Here is a 21,335-nt window from a genome sequence, read left to right as displayed (position 1 = left end):
GTACAGCTTACCTGAGAGAGGGCTCAACCTGTGGCCAGGAGAACTAGGGGATACTTGGCTGGGGGGAGGTTTGACTTAAATAATTATTTTTAATTTAAACAGAACTTGTCAGATCAATTTCCTCTGTCCTAATCCCTGCTCAGCTACCCCTTTCCATAAGTCAAATTTACTTACATATTCCAAGAAACAGGAGCCAACCTCACTTAAATGTGGGTGGTCTTTGTTGAATTTCTTCTCCAGTGCTTTAACAAATTTCTTCTGGCATCTGTAGATGTCTTCAATATTCCCAAAGATTGTCTTCAGCTGTTCTTCTGTAAACATGTCGGCTCTTTTGCGGCACTGCTTAATGTAACCCTAAGAGGAAACCAAATGAGAAAGCTTGCTGGGCACTGACTCAGAGGTGCTAGGATTTCAGGAGAAAACCCCAGTACTGCAGTCAGGTACCCCTTCCTTCATAGTGCATCCATGCCTTAAGCTATTATTTCTTCTAATGCCAACCAAAATATGCTAGAACTAGGAATCAGCCCACAGTCATATCACTGCCTTAAACGATGCTGTAACCCGCACTTGAAGGATCCCAGAGCTGCTTTCTCTCCTGTGAAAAACATCTTTGTCTGCAGGCTATGGGATTGTGCTGGCCACTGCACTGACAACTAAATCCAGCTGAGGATCTGGTTTGGAGCTCACATTTGCAAAGGCCTGGTTGATTCAAGGGAGAAGGAGGTGACAAAGGATATGAGGTAATTCTGGACTCACCAGGAGGAAAGGGGGTTTGGTGCATGCTGCTTTTCTCCAGCTGGCTCTCCTGGAGGGCACGGTTTTGTGTCATTGTAGTGAAAAATCTATGGTCCTTCAAACTCCTTTCCCAATTACCTTAATTTGCCCCAGTGTATCTGACAGCATGTCACTTCTGGAAGAGGTGTCAGAATGCTCAGCATATTTGGAAGTGAAAGATCTTATTGGTTGTTTCGATCTGAGCATAACTTGCCTGAAGGCTGGAGTTGCTGACTGTATTACCTCAGAACATATATTAAGGAGGACAGCAGTGCTAAGACATTTACTTTTCTCTGTCTTGGGAAATGCAATTAATTCCGTTTATTCAGAGCCCAACTAGATGCTCCCAACACAGAGGCATTTGGGATATTGCTGTAATGAATCGGCTTCTGTTTTCTGAGCGTGCAATGTCATTTAGCAGAGCAGACACTGCTGGAAATACCATTATATATTCATAGGAGGAAAGCTACCCACTTAGGAAGCCTCCACCTGGGCACAAACAGAACACCCTGTAGTTTCCTTTACAGAAGTCCTCACATTCACTTCCCCCGTATTCCTTTACCTCACAAATGTCCTTCAGATGCTTGATGTAGTCTCGTTCTGTGCTTATGATCTCATTGATAACGTTGGTCCTCATCTGGTCTTTGGTGGTCTGCCCCATCCCAAAGCGCCGGGTACCACTGCTGGAGTCGTCGTCTTTGCCACCCTCTACCTTTACAGGGTAATCTTCCAGGGGTTCATCCTGGTTCACTCGGAGCTGGACCGGACACACAACACTTTTGCCATCCACACTGCTAAATACAGCTCATCCAAAGAAAGGAGAGCTGGCTGAATGGGGGCAAGGATTGAGCTGGGATAGGGAGCGAAGGGGAATGCTGTGTAATACTGAGGTAATATTACCTATAAACATATTTTCCCATGATAAGCAATATGTAAGCATATTTCTCCAGAATGTAAGGCCAGACAGATGAAGTTCTGTCTACACTACATACAAAATCAGGACAGGAAATGGCTTATCAAGAGAAATCTGCTTGGGTACTCATGAGGGGGCTCTGCTCTTAGGGACAGAGAAGGGAACAAGTAAATATTTGCTTTTTTTTATTCCCATACTATAAATAACAGAGGCCCTCTCACTACCTCCTTCCCCAAGATTATTTACAGATAACTTATTTTTAATTAAAAAAAAAAAAAACAGATGCCAGTGAGCATACAGTGCAGTACAGAATGGCATTACATTACAGAGCTATGTGTAACTCGTGGTTCCTTCACATTGCCCATGAGATGGCAGCACAGTGTGAGCAGAGCCAAACACCAGCAATTTGTAGACCTGCTGCTCTGCAGAATCTGTTTCGTTAGCAGTACCAAAGTACCTTAATTAATAGTGAGAAATTTATTTGTGCATTCCACTTGCAAGCTTTATTTCCATAGAAGCATTGCTGCTGCATATTCAGTAGCTCTCAGAGTGCCCATGGGAATATTTTGTACACAAATCATCAATCTCAGCACAAAGAACAAATGAAAAACTCTGAGGCAGCAACATGTGTAAATAAAAGCAGTTTGGGTACAGTAACACATCTGCTGTAAGCTTTTAATGTAGCTTCTTGTAGTCAGGATTATTTAACTCTTTGTGTACACATATCTCTATAAAAGATGCATACCCATCCCTATGCCAACATAGGCATAGATTGCACTGACTCACTGCCTACAGTGGGTGAAAGCCCTGCAGGTGCGCAGTCCGGCCTTTCTTTCTCTGTGAGCTGGTCTTAAGCTCAGACTTCAGCCTGAAACTTGTTTGGAGTAACTGAGAGCCCTGCAGGTTTGCCCAAGCCCCAAAACACACTGCCCCTCTCAGCAGTAAGCTTGAGACCTGGTGATAATTAGCAGGAAATCTTCAGTTGGTTGCCAGAGTAAGTGGTGTAATTGCTCTGCTAAAATAACTTGTTATTCTGCATCCCTACGGGTAGCATCAGTCTGATTTCCCCTGGAATACTGCTAGAGGTTTTTGCCAGCCAGGACAACAGCTTGTCAGTAATATGAAAATAAAAAAGGAGCGTGTTCTGACTGTGAAAAAGCAGTTCTGTCCCCACTACTGCTGAGAATTTGGTCCTAGCAATCTTACTTGCAAAACCATACACTGTTTGTAACAGTTATCCAGCTGGGACAGTTTCTCAGAAGCTATACCAAGTGTTTCACAGCTTCTAGAGCACAACCTGCTCTGCTTCTCCAAGTACCTTTTCTAAAGACACCAGATTACTTCCTTTCATGCTTCACCTGATTTTGGGTCACTTATGATCTAAAGTGACCCAGATTAGAAGCTGAGCTGCTAAGAATCTCTCTGCCCTTAGGCACCTAATCGCCTGTGCAGCGCTCACGCCCTAACACAGTGAATGCATTCAGACATCCTCACCAACAGGCAAAGCCTGAACAAAGGACAAAAGTCTTTCTCTTTGCAGAAGGAAAGGAGTGCCCAGGTTCTAATTTTACCTCCCCAACTTGTACAGAGAATTCAGATGTGTTTCAAAATGCCCTGTTGGAGAAGGATCAAACCTCTGCTCTATGTAAGCTGAGGCTGTCTGGATTGCTCTATACAGCCATGCTCATCTGTACTGTCTGAAGTGACTCCTAGAGCAAAGACCTGTCAGCTGTGTGTGGGACTCCTCTAGGAGCATTTGTTGCTCTCTCTTAAAGGTGATGCTGGGTGCTTAGATGCAAACTAGCTAAGTTTACACCCTGGGTAAGGAGCCCAGGGTGTCAAACCACCATGCTGGGCAGCTCCTCAGCTGGCACAGCTCAGCTCAGCTCCAGGGCCTACAACTGAACTGCCTTTACTGTGATTTACTGCAAAGAGGGAATTCTCCACACTGATGGCAGCTCATCTGGGAGTGCTCAATGTACAGTGACCCTGCACAGAGGAACAGTGACAAGCACATGTTGAACAACTATCCCAGAAATCACAGTGCTCAGCACTCACTGAGGAACTCAAAATCTGGGGAAAAAGAACACCCAGTGGTAATGAAAAGCTATGGAAAAAAACATCAAACTCTTACCCGTACAAAGCTGGCTGGAAACCAGCCTTCGCTGTCCAGAATCCTTCCCCACCACCACTCCTTGTTGGTAGCATCCATTACTTCAATGACATCGCCAGCCTTGAACCCCAGCTCTTGGTCGTCCATGGTGACATGGTCCCAGAGGGCTTCTGCATACACCACACTGCCATCGCTGATGAGCTGTGGACAGAGCAGGTGAGGCTGTTAGCTCCCAGCAACAGCAGTGCAATCAGAGCGGCCGCAGCTCTGGCACGATCCGAGCCAAACCAGATGAGCACTGCTACTGCTCGCTCACCGTGACACACGTGAGAAGGAGCTGGTGCCAGTCTGGAACGTGCCTTGGCTGACCTTGCTCTCAATAGCACTCGTTCCCAATCCCTCAGACACAAGTGTAAATTTGATAGTCTGGAATTAGTGCCTCCATGAGGCAAACGGCTCCGGAGCAGCATATTGCCAGTGGAGGTTGCTCTTGTGCTGCTAGTACAGCCCTGCTATGGAAAGCCTTGAAATAAAAGCTTGAGTGTCAATATTTTTAGAGATGTACTTCAGAGCAGAAAGTATTCTGAGGCCTCAGAGCTGACCTAGGACAGAGAGAGCTTTAAATCTTTAGATTGGTTAAACATAGCACTTAAGCTGCTTAAAGTCTCCTGGAGAGTTCAAGTAATTATGCTGAGGTCCAGTGGTTATTTACAACACATCTCATAGAGGGCCTATTCTAGAAAAAAGGAATCCTCAGCAACTGAATACATAATCCAAACCAAAGTGTCAGCATGACTGGGAGGGAGCTCTTGAATGCAGTGATGACAGTGTCTGTAGGTATGTGATGCCATTCCCAACCATCTACCTTATTTGTGCTGTGACAGACCTGCCCAGCACCCATAGGCTGTCATGTCAGAGCCTCTGCTGAAGTGCAACTACAGATCATGCACCGACCACAAAGCCTGGGCAAAATGAGGCTCCAAACACCAACATTTCCCCAAGAAAGCAGCATGTACCACTAGAGAAGGGATTTGGTTGTTCTACAGTGGCTGCAAAGTGTTGTATTTCTAAGAAAAAATAAATGGCACACTGATAAATTCTGGGAAGATAATGGAAAGAGAAGTCAAGGAGGCATAAGGAAGAGAAAAACCACTGTCCATGACTATATCCCACATTGCAGCAGTGTCACCCCTGCTACGTATTGCAGGCATAATCCATGATGTGCATCTTAGGTTAGCTCCTCATTGCTACCTGCTGCTCTAGGTTACTGTTCCTCTCAGCTATAAAAAGATGCACGTTATAAAAGAATGTCAGGATAATCACAGTACAGTGAATCAGGAGACACATGGAAAAAAAAAATCAAATACAGTCTGCCTTCGGATAGCAAATGCCCCTTCACTGAACCAGAAGCAGCTTAATGCAGTGCATCCATTTTGACAAAAATAACATCAGGGTGATGGGGAAGGGGAGGGTGGGAGGTTCCCAGCTGCCCACACTGCCCACTTCTGCTGCCTGCAGGCCAAGCAGTCACTGAGGTGTGGTCCCACCTCTGGGAATGCAGAGCTGTGCTCCTACAACCCAGCCAGCAATGCAGCAGGGCCAAACTGCATGCCTTGAAGCAGCCTAGGCTGCAGTGGCAGAGGACTGCCCTGGCAAAACACACAGCTGCAGGTGGGCATAAATGTAGCTTCTGTCACAGGAACAGCAGCTGAGCCACAGAGTGGTCAAAGGGGAGCAGAAGCTCAGCAAAGGCTCTGTGGAGCTGTTGTCACACACAGGGCTGTGGCTCTGTGAGCGCCCACAGCAGTGCATAAATCCCCGCAGAGAGCAGCGTTAGCAAGCTCTACAACACACAAACCCTGACCAGTGCAGAAAGAATACGGCTCCTTCCAAGATCAAGTATCTTTGCTGTGCACTGCGTAAGGTGGGGCAGCAGCTGGCACATGTGGCAGACCTGTGGCCAGAGGGAGATCAAACAGACGTCCTCTGCAGCGCTGTGACGATCGCACAGCAGAGCACCAGTGGTGTGATGGTATCAATACCTGTGGTACCAGCCGGCTGGGGCTCAGCACCTCAGTGAGAGGAGGCGCCCAGGGCTGCTATATTTTCCGTGTTCAAGAACAAACTGTGAATATGTTTGCCAAATACAGAAAGTCAGGACTGACCTACCATCACCTGTCCAAATACCATAGCAAGCAGATAGATCAGATGAGCAGCTCTCATCCAAAGGAAGGTCTGAAACAACACCCGAGAGGCAGGTTAGGGGCTAACAGACAGCAAACACCGTGTTTGTGGGGAGGAATGATAAATACAGAGTAAAGCAAGATATAAAGAAAAAACGTTATATATGCTTTGGATTATCTTACTGAGTTTATCCAAACACCACTTCAAACAGGCATGCCTGCAGGCTGTCTCCTCCCTCTATTGCTCCATCTGGGGTCACACATTGGGGTGCTGGAGCAGCAGAGCAGGCACAGGAGCAACGCAAAGCACTTAACGATCACCACAGTCACTGCTTGTTTTCCTATTAGCCCTCAGCCTGTACAAATCTGTGTCTTACACTATTTCTCGAAGCTGTACCCAAGTGCAGTTCCCAGGCTCGCACAGAAACACCAGGCACACTCAATGTGACAGTCCCTTTCCCAGAGTGATTACTGTGGGGCAGCTCTGGGCATCCGTGTCACTGTGCAGCACTGCAAGCAGCTGCAGTATCCCCAGAGAGAAGCATCCTGTTAATGGGGAAAAAAAGGACTGCAGCTCTTACTCCATATCCCTGGAAGGATTATACATGCCATCAGAAAAAAGGTTTTCTGCAAAATGTGTTAGAGGACAGCACAATCATCTGGCTATATTTCAAGAGCTGTTCATCTTCCAGAGGAGCATGTGTTAAAGGGAATACTCCTCATTTCTAGGCATAGCAGCTCCTAGGCCTAAGACGGCTCATCTTACCACTGTTTTTGATCTTTGCAATTAAAGCAAGGTTTGAAAAACAACTGTTCTGTCCATACGAAATGACATCTACGTGTTGGCTCTGTAATACCAAGAACAATTCAATGCGTGTTCTGGAAGAGCCACCATCTCCTGCCCCAAACCAGACCCTAGAAGAGAAGCATTAGAATATGAAGAACAAACCCAGCCACCTTCAGCTGCTGGCACTACAACAACTGGCAGCACAACAAACAGACAAGTTTCCCTTTGTTTATGGCAAGTTTGCAGGCAGCACTGTTTGCAACCCAGAGGCAGTGCTAACGCAGATGTTCTGAAAATCAACTAGAGCTCTAACACTGCATTAGCATTGCTGTGCATCTACAGCTGCTTTCTTTACAGCCCGTGCAGCTGCAGCCTCGCTGCTCATTTGCAGACAAGGGATGCTAAGGGCAGGCACCAGGAAAGTGCTGTGCAGGTTACTCGAGCTAGCATGGCAATAGGGTGTGAGGTGGAAGAATTGCTGTACTGCTACTGCAAGCCATGCCAAAGAGGAGATGGACTTGGGGCTGTTGCAAACAGCTGCCCCGAATGAAGTCCAGGACATGAAATGGAGCTGGCATGGCACGGCCCATGTCTTCTTGTGTGTTCACATGCCGGCAGCTCAGCCCTTTGTCTCAGGCTGAACACCTCAATGCAATTCCCTGTTCTGACAGGAGCTCCAGGCAATCCATGCAGAGATAAAAGATCTAGACAGCTTACAGAAGGAGGGATGGAGATCGCTTTAAGAAGCATGCATCTTTGAGCTACTTGGCTCTATTTGAATAAAATTTGAATAGCTTTCTTTTGATGTTAATTACACTGTACTACATAGAGCAAAAACAGGAGCACAAGTGCATCAGAAGGGAGTAGGAGCAGGATAGCTCAGGAACAGGGTGCCAATGAAATGGAATGTTCTGTGACACCAAACCAGGCTCCTTTCATGATGAGCAGAGCACTGCTGGAGCGCTTCCTGGGGAGCTGAATGGGTGCTAGGAGGGCTGCATTCCCCAAGGAATGGCTGAGCCAGGTCAGCACACACAGCTCTGCCTCCTGCAGCAGCCCTGGCCCTGCAGTACAGACCCCAGCACTGCTGCTTTTTCCCAGAGTCCCTCTCCCACATTCTCTCATGCAAGTGCGGCAGAGGAGTCAGAAAAAAATTTCCGCTTTCCTCTTGTCCCACAGTAGTGCTTCATGCACATAGATGGCTGCTTTTCTGAGCACGCAGAGAAGTCAGCCTGCCTTGCCCTTGAGCCAAACCCAATGGGATAGTTCTCAAATCATCCTGACAGCTCACTCTTGTTTCCTCTCAAAACCTGTAGCCTCGTTGTTTAATGGTGGACAAGGGCTGTTTATCTCACAGACATCTGTAGGCCTATGGTGGGCACTGAGTTACCGTGTCTTATTTGGTAAGAACAGCTTTCCACAAAACCAGACTAGCACCAAGTATATTGTTCCCTTCTGTTTATACCATCTGAATGCGGGCTCCCGCTCAGAAGTGCTTTAAGCAGATGAGGAGAGGTGAAGGTCCCCACACAGTGGCCAGGAGAAGCCTCAGAGCACTGCAGGAGGGCAGCAGCCTGGCAGAAGACCAGAGGCAGGGCTGTGCTCCAGGCATTGAGGGCACAGCACTGGGCCTTCCAGCTGTGAACCCAGGTACACGTGGTTTTTCAAGGACCAAAGCGATGCAAGAAGTTCCCAATACCTCACCTAAGGTACAGCAGCTGATTATTTTAATGCAAAACAAATAGACAGGAATTGCTTTAGACCATTTTACTTTCAGCTGAAATAGGCTAGGAAGGCTCCAATGGAAGCATGGGTCAGTCACTCGCAGCCAGGGATGCTGTTTGCTCAGCTAGGTCCTTTGGTGCCCTCAAGTACCCTGAGCAGCACTTTCACATGACCTGTACATTAAAAGCCTATTAATCTGTGGAACTAACATCCTTAAGCTTTGGCAGTGAAGAAACAAGAGCTGAGTCCTTATCAAACTTGATAGCACTCTTCAAAAGGTTATCTTTGCATCACATCTAGTGGTTAAATGTTCATTACTTCCAGCAGTTGCTGGTAGTGTTTAGAGTAAATAAAGTTGTTAAACAGCTTCCATTTAAATCTTTCATGCACATTTCCAGAGGATGGTTATTTAAACTTAAGCCTAAGACATTTATTTTCTGGTATAAGTGAAATAGACTTTCATATTCTTTTCACACAAACAGATACAATGCTGATTTTTGAGTTGAGTGATAAAATAGCAAATGAAATTCTGTGCTGACAAATGTAGCACAAGCCGCATCTGACACAGACGACTGATTCTAAATGAGCTGCTCCTCAGGAATGTCTCTGCAGACAGATTTAGGAAACCATCAGCCTGGAGCATCAGGGTCAGAGAGTCTGAATGTCAGGGATGACTCAAAAGAAAGAGGCAGAGAACTATAAAAGGCACAAAGAGCAACATTAATCCAAGGACTGGAAGGGCTTCTGGGCCAGCACAAGCTTGGCAGACTTTGAAGCTGCAACAGAGTAAGGTTAGCAGAGGCTGAGCACAAGATGAAGGCTTGTGAAAGGAGTGGCAAGCTCCTAATGCAAGGCCTGTGGTGCCCAGTGAGAAGTTCAACATAAAAGCAGCACTTCTTCCTGTGGTGCGTGATGAAGCTGTACCACAGGATGCCGTACAGCCAAACACAGATAGCTTCACACAGAGATTAAGCAAGGCCACTTTGTATCTGGATACAACCTCTAGCACATCCAGGATCTTAAACACAAGGGAAGGAACCAAGCCATACTTAGGTGTATTCCTGAGCAGTTACCCCAAGTTGTAATTGAAAGTGTTCCTGACCAGCCCTACGGAACAGATCTTACAGGATTAAGTTAGTAACAAACACTGAAGAAAGCCAACGTATTATCTTCCATTTTGACTATTTGTATTACCCGCTTCTTGAAAAGGTGAGTCCTAAAAAAGTTAATTTGACACAGACAGATAAGTTCCCTGAGGTACAGAAACACTCTCGTTCAGCTGGAAAATTAGCAATTGCTAACACAGTAATTACAAGGACATTAAGATGTCCTCTGGGCAGGGCTGCCATCTTCCTGTCACGGCTTCTAAGTGAGCTTAGCACTTGCAATGCTATAATGGGATGGAAAGTACCGCAATAATAGCAGGGTGGCAAAGTTTTGGCTACAGCAAATGAGAGCAAGGGAGCAGCCACAGATAAAGAAGCAAAGGAAAAGAGCTGCTCATTTCAGAAGGCCTCAGGTAGGCAGGGATCTCCAGCAAGAGATGTCCTCATTCTTAAATGAGGTCTGGGAAGGGGTGAATCCTGGTTCCAGCCCTTCCGGTCACTCAGGTACATTGCATACACCTGAGCTCCCCCGGGTTGGCCCTGCTTCCCACCAGGTGCTCAATCACTGCTCAGGCCTTCATTTAGCATTGCCACTACAGCACTCTATGCAGCTCAGAGCAGATCCCACACAGCACCACTCAGCAGGCACACAGAGCAAGGCCACATCTTGCTCCTTGACCAGCCACTGGTCTTCAACCCCTGGCTGCTTTTTTTTCTGCCCAAATGAGAAAAAGTGGAGGGAAATAAAGGTGGACCAAAGTGTAGCCAAGGAATTTCCTGGGATGCACTCAGAGAGCAGTCCCTGAGCACAGGCTGCAGGAGTGGGGAGGTGCTGCATCCCCACTGAGGGGTGCTCAAGAGGGCCTCCACAATTAAGAACCTGAAGGACCTAAAAACCTCCTTTAGCTCACAAAGGGAACTTAAGTCATTCTAAAGCTCTAAATCAGCTTAAACAGCTTAAACTCATCTAAGGCCTTAAAGTGTTTTAAGCATTTTAAACCCATCTAAAGCCTTTAAATGGCTTAAGGAGCTTTAAACGCTCTAAGGCTTAAAAGTGATTTAAGTATCTCCAACTTCAGGCTAACCCACTTCTCACACCTCTCCCACTCACACAGCACCTGTGGCTCCAGGTTCAGGCCATCCCACGTACCCAAATGCACGGCTATGGCAGAACCTCTCTTCCTAGCTCCATTGATGGGTGCTCTGGTGCTTTGGGGAATGCTGCAGCCCCTCTGCAGCTGCTCACCTGATGGCAGTGGGGCCGGGCAGGTGCTGGGACAGCACCTGAAATTGACCACGCTCTCCTCCCTTATTTTCTTTGGTTTCAAAGATGGGGAAGGAGTGAGACTGCGACTGAGTGCTCAGATTTGAACAGGACCCATTCTGGGGCACACACAGAACTACGAGGTGTCAATTCCAGTCTATAGGTGAGGACAGCAGACCTACTGACTCCCTCTTCAGCTCATCAGCAGTTCTGAAGTTTGCATTCACTGCAGGATAGGAAACAAATACCTAGTCAGCACATTCCTACATTTTCTGATGCCTTAATTTTAACGAGGATTGGCAATAGAAACTTTTTTATTTAGAAAAGATACGACAGGATATTAACACATGATTTTGTCACTTAAGTGACAAGCTTTCCCCATTCTCCTCTCCACACTATCTGTAGGATTACCGTCCCATGGTGCATTCCCACTCACCTTTCCCATCCCCTTCCCTCTGCAGAACAGCTCCCACTTGCACCGTGTTTCCCATGACCGGACTTAAAGCCAAGATTCTTGCCCTTCTGCCTCTTTCCCCTGCTGTCCCTATGACAGGGGCCTTTGAACACCACCACCATGCCCAGTGCATCCAATCCAGAGTTCAGCGAGCACAAGTGTGGCACCCCGCTCTTTGCAGAAGGCAATGAGAGGGAACCATGCAGGGCCCAGAGCCTCAGGCCCTCTGATGATTGCTGCTACACGATCAGTTATATCTTCAAGAGAAATTAATCTAAATTTGTTTTACAAATAAGGTTAAAGAAAACATTTTAAAGCTGATACAAACTGCATTGCTAGCAAACCGCTCTGAATTATCAAAAGGTCAGTGTCGCTTTGAGCTCACAGCAGGCAGTAAGCCAGACGCTCAGGGCACGGCTCTGCTCTCCGTGTGCATGCACCATTTAATTTTAATGGAACACACAGCAAAGAACAGGATAAAATGACTTTTATTGCCGCTATCTCCTGTGAAAATATCTTTGGATTAACAGCATTGTGCCAAAGTCTGCCTAACACCAGTAGGTGCTGGCAGACACCAAGGCCAACCGAGATCACCTAGCAGTTTCCAGACCTGGCTCTCACTGATGTTCTCCCTGCCCTAAAAGAACCATGCAGAATTCGCTATCTGCTTCCTTTCCTCACATTTTCCAGGTGAAAAACCTCGCAGGCTTTTGGTGACCCAAAACTTGAGGTTTTTTTATTTTGTCTTTTCCCAGTCATCTTCTTCCCAATGCAAAGTGCTTCAGATCTTTTCTTCACTAAACCAAGGACACTGTCCATACTTTGCTTTGAAAACAGCACAGAGGAAAATCTGAACATCAGCAGCACTGATACAGAAGGCAAAGAACAAAAGTCTTTGATGTTCTGTCACTGCTGGGCAAAGGAAGCTGCCCAGCGTTTGTTTCTTGTTGATATTTGTGAAGATAAAAATTAGTCATTTCTTTTGTAGTTCTGCAGATGGTTCTTAAAGCTAATTACACTCTCAGAAACCCAAACCACCAAATATCCCATGCTAAATAAAGGAGACCCATTCAAGCAGCAGCAGAGTTCTGGGATCTTCCGAAATGCCAGTATTACTTTTGAGTATTTCCATTTTCTTACTTTTCTCAAGTCCACATCATCTGGATGAAGAGAGCTAATGGCTTCAGCAGAGCCAGAGCCTCAGGCCAGAGCCACGCTCCCATTTCCAAGCCCATACTGCAAAGAAGCCTCTCTCTATGGGAGAATGCAGCACATGCAGTTCCTATACAGAACATGGCACCTTCCCATTGGTGCTTAATGCAAATTTCTTCACTACCCAACTAAAATATCAGGTCACAACTCATCAGCTTAGCTTTTCTTAGTCTCCTGGCGTAGCTATCTTGCTTGGTGAGGTGAGGAAAGCTATGTGACGTTGCTGACGAGAGCATGTGGTACAGCTCTTCAGGTTCACATGTGATCCCTACTAATGGTATTTGTATTTCCATACAATTTTTCTCCAGATCTGCAGACACCCAGACCACGATTTGGAACATTTAGCAGCAGTCAAACCCAGTTCTGCTGTGCTGCTCTCAGCTGCCTTAGCATCAAGGCTAAGAATCTGAGCCTGTAACATTCACATACCCCCTGAAGGATGCTCGCTACAACCCAGCAGTGCGAACACACTGCCAGGTAAGAGACACCATGCTGGTTCTATTCTTGTATAGATATGCTAGATGGATGGAAAACTGAACAAGCACAAGATCTCTAAGCGCAGACACCATGCTGGCTTGCTCCCTGCCACTTGCCTGGTCCAGCAGCTGCTCAGTGCATGGAGCAGGAGGAGAAGGCAGCTCCATCCCCCAGACTGTGCTGGCTCTGCCACTGTTCCTACAGCAGGGATCTAGGTGCCTGATGAAAGCTGGTAATCTCTGAAGGGAAAGTGTGCTGGGTGGGATGAGCTGGGGTCAGAGGCCCTCGGGCAGACAATTTCCCTCTGGCACTGCCAGCCCAGGAAAGCTGCCTTGCACTGCGTGCCACAGCACAGAACCTGCAGCAGTGCAACGGGACAGAGAGCATCTGGGCCACCAGCAGCTGCACATCCCAGCTCAGCCAGCGCCAGGCAGACAGCGTGGGAGCACTGTGGGCCTCAGCCACGTCTGCCATGGCCATCTCAGCCAGAGAGCGGGTACAAAGACACAAGGACAGCATCATTTTATTCTGCAGTTCCCAGCACATTCTGCAGTTAACCAGCCCAATGAATGGTATAAACAAGCACTCCCTCTTTTTAAGACATGTTTTTAAGCTGTGTAATGGGACTTTTTTTCCTAGTCAAAACACTGGAAGCATTAATTAAAAATAATTGTTGATGGTATCATTCTAAATGCTTACTGTGTTTCTTATCTGGCCAACTCATGCCTTAGATTCCACGAATAAATCACAAAGATAGCAGATATCACTTATCACCACAGAAATGAGCTTAGCCTGAGAGAACAAATTAAGGGGAAAGATAGAATCTAAAGCCCCCAGCTCCCTCTGGGAACAAGGTGCTGCTCACACTCCTGTTTGGAAGCTGCAGTTTCCAGGCCTGGCTCTCAGTGATGCTCTCCCTGTTCTAAAAGAGCCATGCAAAACTCGCTCTACGGTGATCGGGTGTCTGTGTCTGCCATGAGGTCAAGGAGAGAGGTAAACAAGGGGCTTGCCATAACAGTATGCACACAGTATGTCAGAATTAGTTATCCAGTACCCAGCTAGAGAGTGAGAAGAGAAAATGAGAAGTAATCTAACATGAAATGTTACGAGGAAGATCGTTCTCATGCCCTTAGCAACCAGTATTACCACCTGCGGCAGGCAGCACTGTAACATACATCTCCAATCAGTACTCTGTGATCTTGCAGTTTGTCTCATCATTTTTAAACGCAAGAATGCTTCTACCTTTTTTTATTTTCTCTCACGGTAATTGGGTGCCCATAATCTGGTGAAATTGCCCCATACAAGGAAGGGGAAGGCACTTTCCCTGGGGCTGCACTTTAAGGGACGTGTTTTAGTGGGAAAATATTGGTGGTAGGCTGAGACTGGATGAGCTCAGAGATCTTTTCCAACCTTGTGATTCCATGATTCTTCCAGGTGGTCTGCCCCCAGCCCTTGGAGACAACAGGGCCGTTCTGGGATGCTGAGCAGTGGCTGACAGCACACTCCTCCATGGCACACACTGGTCCATTCCACAGGAGCTTTGCTGTGTCACAGAAGCAAAGGGAAGCAGCTGGGCAGAGCACAGATGGATTTTTGGAAATGAGGACACTGTCCCAGGTACAGCAAGAGCTGTTAGAGTGGGCTAGGAAGAGAGGAGGGAGCAGGTCAACCTGTGCCTGCTCGCAGCTTGTGATCCCCAGCAGCACACGGTTAGTTTCCTCACTGTGCCACATCAGCCTCAGCTGCCTCAGTTCTGTGCCAGAATGAAGGAGGAGCTCCTCCCTGCAACACCTCATCTCCAGGCACAGCATAGCAGGCAGCGACAGCCCTGTTTGGCAACAAAAGCCACCTGAGGAGCAGCGCAGCGACACGATGCTCGGCTGGATGAAAGCGTGGATTGCTGCACATCCCAGCTCAGCTCTTGGTCAGAATGCTGTGCTCAGCTCCCCAGCTGCCCGCACCACGCTGTGTGAGCCAAACACTGGGGCTGTGAGCAGAACTGACCTACCTAGCACTCCAGAGCTGCGTGTGTATGTGTAGACCCTGTGCACTCCTGCAGTTCTCACCCAGTTCATCTGATGCTTTGAGCTATTCAAGCTTCACAGCAGTAACTGGCAGTTCTAACACTCAGGGGCTGTGTGAAGCTGAGACCTCTCGCTTCTCCTGATAGCAAAATGCTGCTGGAATGCTGCAATGTTCTGAGCCTGCTCCAGCCCTGCCTGCAGCTCTGCCTTTGCAGCTGCTTCCCAAAGTGTTCTCCATCCCCGAGCCCAGCGGCTCACCTGAGTCTCCATCTGCCATATGAGGACTGAGCCACGCTTTCATACTGACACAGAACTTGTCCTCTCCATTAAGTGCTTTTTATTTCCCACCTCATGCCTGTGCCATACCCACCATTTTCCCGGGCAGAGCCTAGCTAGAATTAATAGAATTACCATTTAGAATTAATAGTCAAGTCAGATATCTTTAATAATTCTGAGTCTCCCTGTACATGAGAGATTCCCAGCAAGGCGAGGAGCCAGAGCCGGTGCTGCCCATGCCCAGCACCACGCTGCCCTCCACACAGCCCACGCTCTGGTGGAACAGAACAGCACTTAGCCCATACACACTGCATTTCTTCGTGCTAAGCCAACGTGGTCGCTCGACGTTAGCGCATGACACACAGTCAGACAGAGAGGTGGTACAGAGAACATCGCCACGAGACAACAGACAGCATCACCATCCCCTGGAGCCGTCAGCACTCGGCTCTGTGCACTGAGCCTGCAGTGACCTCGGCCATCGGTACAGGAACGCGCTGCCCTGGTGAAGGCTGAGCTCCAGCTGAGCTTTGCCCAGTGGGCGGGATGGAGGATGCTGATTTCAGCCCCCACCACCGACGTGAGCAGCACGGGGTGGTTCCTCTCAGGCCGCCCTCCTGCAGGCCCCATTCCTGTTGGTGAGGATGGGCAGTGCGGCCCCGTGGCGGCCCGGCAGAGCCGTGGGGCTGCAGGCAGGCAGGCAGTGAGATGGGGGGCTCTCCCTCCCACAGCCCCACAGGAGCACTCCTTGCACTGCTCCCTGCCGGGCACGGATGCTGCCGGCCTGGAGAAGGCAGTCCGCAGCTCCGTGCACGTACACACAGCACTAAGCTCTGAGGTATAACAAAGGGAAGAGGATAAACACCAGTGCGACGCTTCTTCCACGCTGCTGCAGCGTTTGCTCGGCCCCGGCTCACCGTGCACGCCGACCATCGATCACTTCTGCTAATGGAGCACCACTCGCAGGGCCGGGGGCACTGCGGGCTCAGCTTCTGCAGCGGTGCACGGGCTGTGGGTGCAGGGCTCCGTGCGGGACAGCCATCTCTGGTCAGACGGGCAGCAGCACGAAGGGAACAACCGGGCCGGTGGGGCAGCGGGCAACCCTGTGCTGTCATCGGGGGGCTGAGGCCGCTCGCTTGGCACAGCCCCGGGCTGTCCCCTCTCCGGCTCAGAGCGCGAGGCACAGGCGGTGACGGGAGGGGAGCGGGGAGGGAGCGAGGGCTCACGAGACAGGGATGCTCCGAGACACAGGGTGACAGCAGACGGGGCACAGAGCCACATGCTGACCTGCTGGGGGGCCCCGCGCCCGCAGCTGGCGGCCGGCAGCCCTCAATGGAACGCCAGGAGGAACATGAGCACCACGTTGACGACGATGAGGAAAAGCAGGATGACAAAGACCACCACCCGCTGGGTCTCCGGGTTCATGTTGCAGCGGAGGAAGGTGTGAAGCGCGCTCCACTTGTGCCTGCTGCGTTCGGGGACCTTTGCCATGGCTTCAGCCCAGGGACAAAATTAAAAAAATAAAAAATAAAAAAAAGGGGAAACAAAAAATAAAAAGCGCCCTTCTCAAAGGAGCGCTGGGGCAGAGCGCTACGATCAGCGGCGCAGCTCGCAGGGGCTCGGCCCGGCCATGGCACCCGCGGGACCCCGCAGCACCCCGCCTGCCGCGGCCCCGGAGCGGTGCGGATCCCTCCCGCGAGGAGCGGCGCTGCGTTCCGGCCGCGGCGATTTGCTGCGCCGTCTCCAGGATACGCGCGGGCCTTGGCAACGCGGCGCGGTGAGCGGGGGGCGGCACGAGCGGGCGGCGGAGCCCTCGGCACGGCACGGCACCGCACCGCACCGCACCGCGCCGGCAGCCGGAGGAGCACGGCTCGGGGACGGACGGATCTCGGAGCCGGAGGGCGAGGCTGCCTCCGCCGGCCCCAACCCTTCGCAGCCGGGAGCCTCCTGCAGGCAGCTCTGCGGAGCTGAACGGCGCGCTGCCGGGCGGGGAAGTCGGCCGGGCGGCGGAGCGCCGGGGGCAGACCCGTGGGCAACGGCGGCAGCGCGGCGCCCGAGCGGCACCCACAGGCGCTGCTGAGAGCGGCGGAACCGCGGGCGGGGCCACGCCGGGCGCGGTGAGGGGCGGCCGGCGCCGGGGAGCTGCCGCTGCCGCACCTGCGCGCTCCAGGAGCTCGTCGGCCCTCCGCGGGACCGCGACGGGTGAGCGGTACGAAGAGGATGACTCGGCACTTCACCCCATCCTTCAGCCGCGCATCTGTTTGGGCAGCTGCCCCTCGGGCGGGGTGCTGAGCACAGCCACCCAAAGCAGGGCAGGGCAGCAGGCACGAGCAGAGCAGAGCCCTCCTCCCTGTGTGACTGCCCGCAGAAGCAGCTCAGTGCTTTCAAGTGTTGGCACCAAGGCCTGCAACGCCACTGCGTGCATCCTGGTGCACAGCAGCTGAGAGATCCAGAAGGATACAGGCTTCAGTTACAGCCTAGCTGGGTGCTTCCTTTCAGTTCAGTTTCTCCCAGATTTGTACCAGTTTCAGCTGAGGTTATGCAGAAAGTGCAAAATCAAGTGTCACCCTGTGCTTATGGAACAATTAAGATGTGATCATAAGGTGTCATAAAACAAAAACCAAGCCCACACAGAAGATTTAGGCTAGATACGAAGTCTTTTACATTGAGGGTGGTGAGGCACTGGCACAGGTTGCCCAGAGATGTGGTGGATGCCCCATCCATGGAGACTTTCAAGGCCAGGCTGATCAGGCCCTGGGCAACCTGATCCAGCTGTGGTGTCCCTGTGCACTGCAGGGCAGCTGGACTACGTGGCCTTCACAGGTCCCTTCCAGCTCTAAGGATTCTATGATCCTATGATTCTAAGTACATCAGTGTGCCATTTTCTGAGCTTAAAGATCCTGCACATCCTATCTCTAGCCTACTTATAGAACAAAGAACACCAGGCAGGATGAAGCTGTGCTCCCCTCGTGGCCCAGGCCCTGCACCTTCCACACCGAGCACATGGACCTGCAGGCTGCCTGAGCTCCTGGGCACTCCTGAGCTTCTTCCCTGCGTTTCCTTAAGAGCTTTGAAAAAACAGCTCCCTCCCATACATTCTACAGCTGGCTCCCTGAGACTGTGGGCTTCTACTTATTGAAAGTTCTTCAAGGTTAGAATTGATTCATAGTATTGTTCAGCTCTTGGGCATTCTGTAAGTCTTGTCTGTCTGACAGCAGACAGAATTTGGGCATAAGCCACTGAACAGTGTTTTGGGGCTGGGAGCTTTAGGGGAAGGCAGTCCAAGTGAAAAGGAAGCATGGCCACATATGCTGTGCACATCTGAAAGCAGCAGCTAGCATCTTCTCCAGCCTCTTGGTGCTTCTGATCAGAAGCAGAGCCCAGCAACTCACCAAGACACACACCAGAGGGGTAGGCTGGCCGCTGCCCTGCTGGTGCCACACAATTTTGGGCCACTTCTGAAATCCAGTATGCTGTCATTCTGCAGTCACCTCCTGAAGTCTTGGCAGCTCATGAACACATTTAAGTATTTGAAGGCAAAAGCACAGGAAGTTTGATTGAACACCTGAAAAGCTATCTGAGAGGAGAAAGTAGGTTCCTTCTTGGATGCTACATTCAGACCTCCTGCAAGGAGAAGTTTGGAAGTGCCAGCAACTGCAACCTGGCTTCTGTCACCAACCCCATGCACTGAATCCCCCTTGCAAGGTCTGTGCGTGAGGATGCTACTCCCATGATAATGCACAGTGTCACAAAGCACAACTCCTGCCACGTGCTGCGGAATGCCATGCAGCACTCTCCCCTACACAAATAAAGTCTCAATCCTCCTCCTCACTGATCAGACATCTTTCTGTAAAAGGTGGCATCCATAAGAAGAGGAAGGTTTTCTCTCTTAGCTTGTTGGAAAGTAGGATTTAGTTTGTATAATGATTGCACAGTCTTCATTGGAATCTGATTTGCAATCATTTCCTTCCAAGTCTTCCTCTAAGAGCTCTCCTCAGTCAGATGGGAACAGAAGCACTCTGAGGGAATGATGCTGTCACTCAAAGCAGTGCCAGTGGTGAAGGCAGAGCAGCTTGAGGCCCAATGGTGCACACAGCCCACAGCAGTTGGAGTCTAATATAAGTACAGAAGCATCCTTTCCTTTACTTTTCACCAAAATGGCAGTAGTTATTTGTCTATCCCCAAGCTGCCACCTTGCTTGCAAATGGAGTAAACAAGGCTTAGGTTGTCTGAGTTTTCAGCTTTACAAGGTCAGGAGCATTTGGACAATCCTGCCTGTCTGATGAATGGAGTGTGCTAATATTGTCACAGCTGAGCTGGGAAGTGAAAGTTTTATGTACAAAAAAGTGAAAAATGAATAAGTGTAATAAACAGTGCAGGTGCTTCAGCAGAATATGCCAGTAACTAACAGGAGACATGGACAGGGAATTGCTATACACATCCTGGCTCCCCAGCTCATAGTGGGCCTGCACAGCACGACTGCACAGCACAGCTCAGCGTGGTACACCGGCTGCCATGGACTTCAATGCATCTTGCAAATAGAAGAAATCAAGCTTTGTTACATGTTCAATGGATGGACCTCTATCACAGTTCAGCAACTGAAAACAAGGACTGTGAATGGAATGGAGGAGGAGAAAGCATTGCTACCTGAAAAACACATCTGCTCCAAGAATTTATGTAACTTCAAAATATCCCGCTATTCCACTTTGCCCAGCATCCAAACTAAGCGACTATCCAGGCTCTTCTGTATTGAATTAACCCTTGGCAACAACTGCAGCTCCCAGGTGAATTGAAACCACTGCTGAGCCACCACCTAAAAGCATCAGAACAAGTACAGCTTCTTAAACTGCATGCGATCATGTATTTCTAAAATGGAAAACCATCTGTCGAAGGTCCACAATTTGCCTGGAATTTCACAATGTGTAATGCTGTAAGGTCCTCTGTGTTACTAAGAGCATGGTTACTGCCACTTCACATCCCCAGACAGCATGTCCCTGTGCTCTGTGCTCATGTCATGCTGCCCACGGCAGCAGAACAACAGGCCCTGGAGAGCAGCTCTCAATGTGAAGTAAATACAGTCTAACAGTGGCTTTCAAAATGATCAACAAAGTGAAAATGCAAAATGGATTGCCCCAGCACTGTTGTTCCATACTAACACACAAGATGCTCCTCTGCTCTCCTCGCAAAGCATCTGTCAGCACGAGCACGAGGAGATGGGATGTTCAGTCTGTTGTTCGAGCAGACTGCTTTTTCTTTGACAAAGCCTGCTGACATGAAGACCCACCAGTGGCAAGATGTCCAGATGCAGGATCCTCCCACAGACGATAGATAAAGCACTAAAAAAGAGCTCCCATCAAGATCTTCTTAGGTTGCTGCTCTTTTCAGTCACACCTGCCCTCACCCAGAAGCTCAGAGAACCTGCACGTGGCATCCAACAGCTGTGAAGCAGCACAACCCTACCACTGTCGCGAGGTCCTGGGCGCTCCCCACAGCCCTGCGCAGGCCTGGCTGGCAGGCACATGCTGCGCAGGGATCACCAGCCTGCCCCACACCGCTGAAGACAAGGGCTGCTGTGTTTGCCATCAGTGGTCATGTGTGCTGTGTGTGGGAGCAGTGGGGTTACTGCCAGTCACATTCCCTTGCTCTGCCGGGAGCAGGCGTAGAACCAACCCCAATGGGACATGCTGGGGGCACCGAGTGTCCCAGGGGATGGAGCATTTCCCAAGAGAAGCGGGGCTGGCACGCCTGGTTCTCACAGACATTTCTTCTTTAAACAGCTCCCACAGTTCTGCAGCTATTGTCAAAGCAGGAAAACGCAGCTGCAAGGAACATGCTCCTTCTTTAAAACATGGCTGAATTTGCTGCTCGCTGCTCTGCTCCCTCCTCGGCCAGGGTAGGACCAGGGCCCTCGGTCAGCGGACAGGGCTGAAGCTGAAGAAAGGATCTTTGGAGGGATTAGCAGTGCTTCCTGAAGGGCCAGAAGAGTCAGGAGGGACTTTATTTTTCCACCACATGATTCAAATGCATTCT

General features: G+C 49.7%; 1 protein-coding gene and 1 long non-coding RNA gene across 2 annotated transcripts in view; both read right to left on the bottom strand.

Moving 5' to 3' along the window:
* Positions 1–21,335, bottom strand: part of ARHGEF4 (Rho guanine nucleotide exchange factor 4) — a 199,267-nt gene that overhangs the window by 19,669 nt on the left and 158,263 nt on the right. Inside the window, exons 8-10 of the mRNA XM_085233195.1 lie at positions 3,822–4,001; positions 1,337–1,531; positions 175–354 (exon numbers count right to left, since the gene is read on the bottom strand). Of these exons, the coding sequence (XP_085089321.1) occupies positions 175–354; positions 1,337–1,531; positions 3,822–4,001 (555 nt within the window). The remainder of the gene's footprint in view (positions 1–174; positions 355–1,336; positions 1,532–3,821; positions 4,002–21,335) is intronic.
* LOC146543587 (uncharacterized) lies at positions 15,453–17,731 on the bottom strand. The gene is made up of 2 exons (XR_014885728.1): positions 16,223–17,731; positions 15,453–16,138 (listed from the first exon to the last, which is right to left on the bottom strand). It is a non-coding gene; the product is annotated as an uncharacterized LOC146543587 (long non-coding RNA).

Source organism: Meleagris gallopavo, chromosome 11 (assembly GCF_905368555.1).
Source record: "Meleagris gallopavo chromosome 11, MGAL_WU_HG_1.1, whole genome shotgun sequence".
In the NCBI taxonomy this organism is placed as follows: domain Eukaryota; kingdom Metazoa; phylum Chordata; class Aves; order Galliformes; family Phasianidae; genus Meleagris; species Meleagris gallopavo.
Note: the sequence above shows the minus strand (reverse complement) of the source record. Positions and strands in the feature narration are given on the sequence as shown.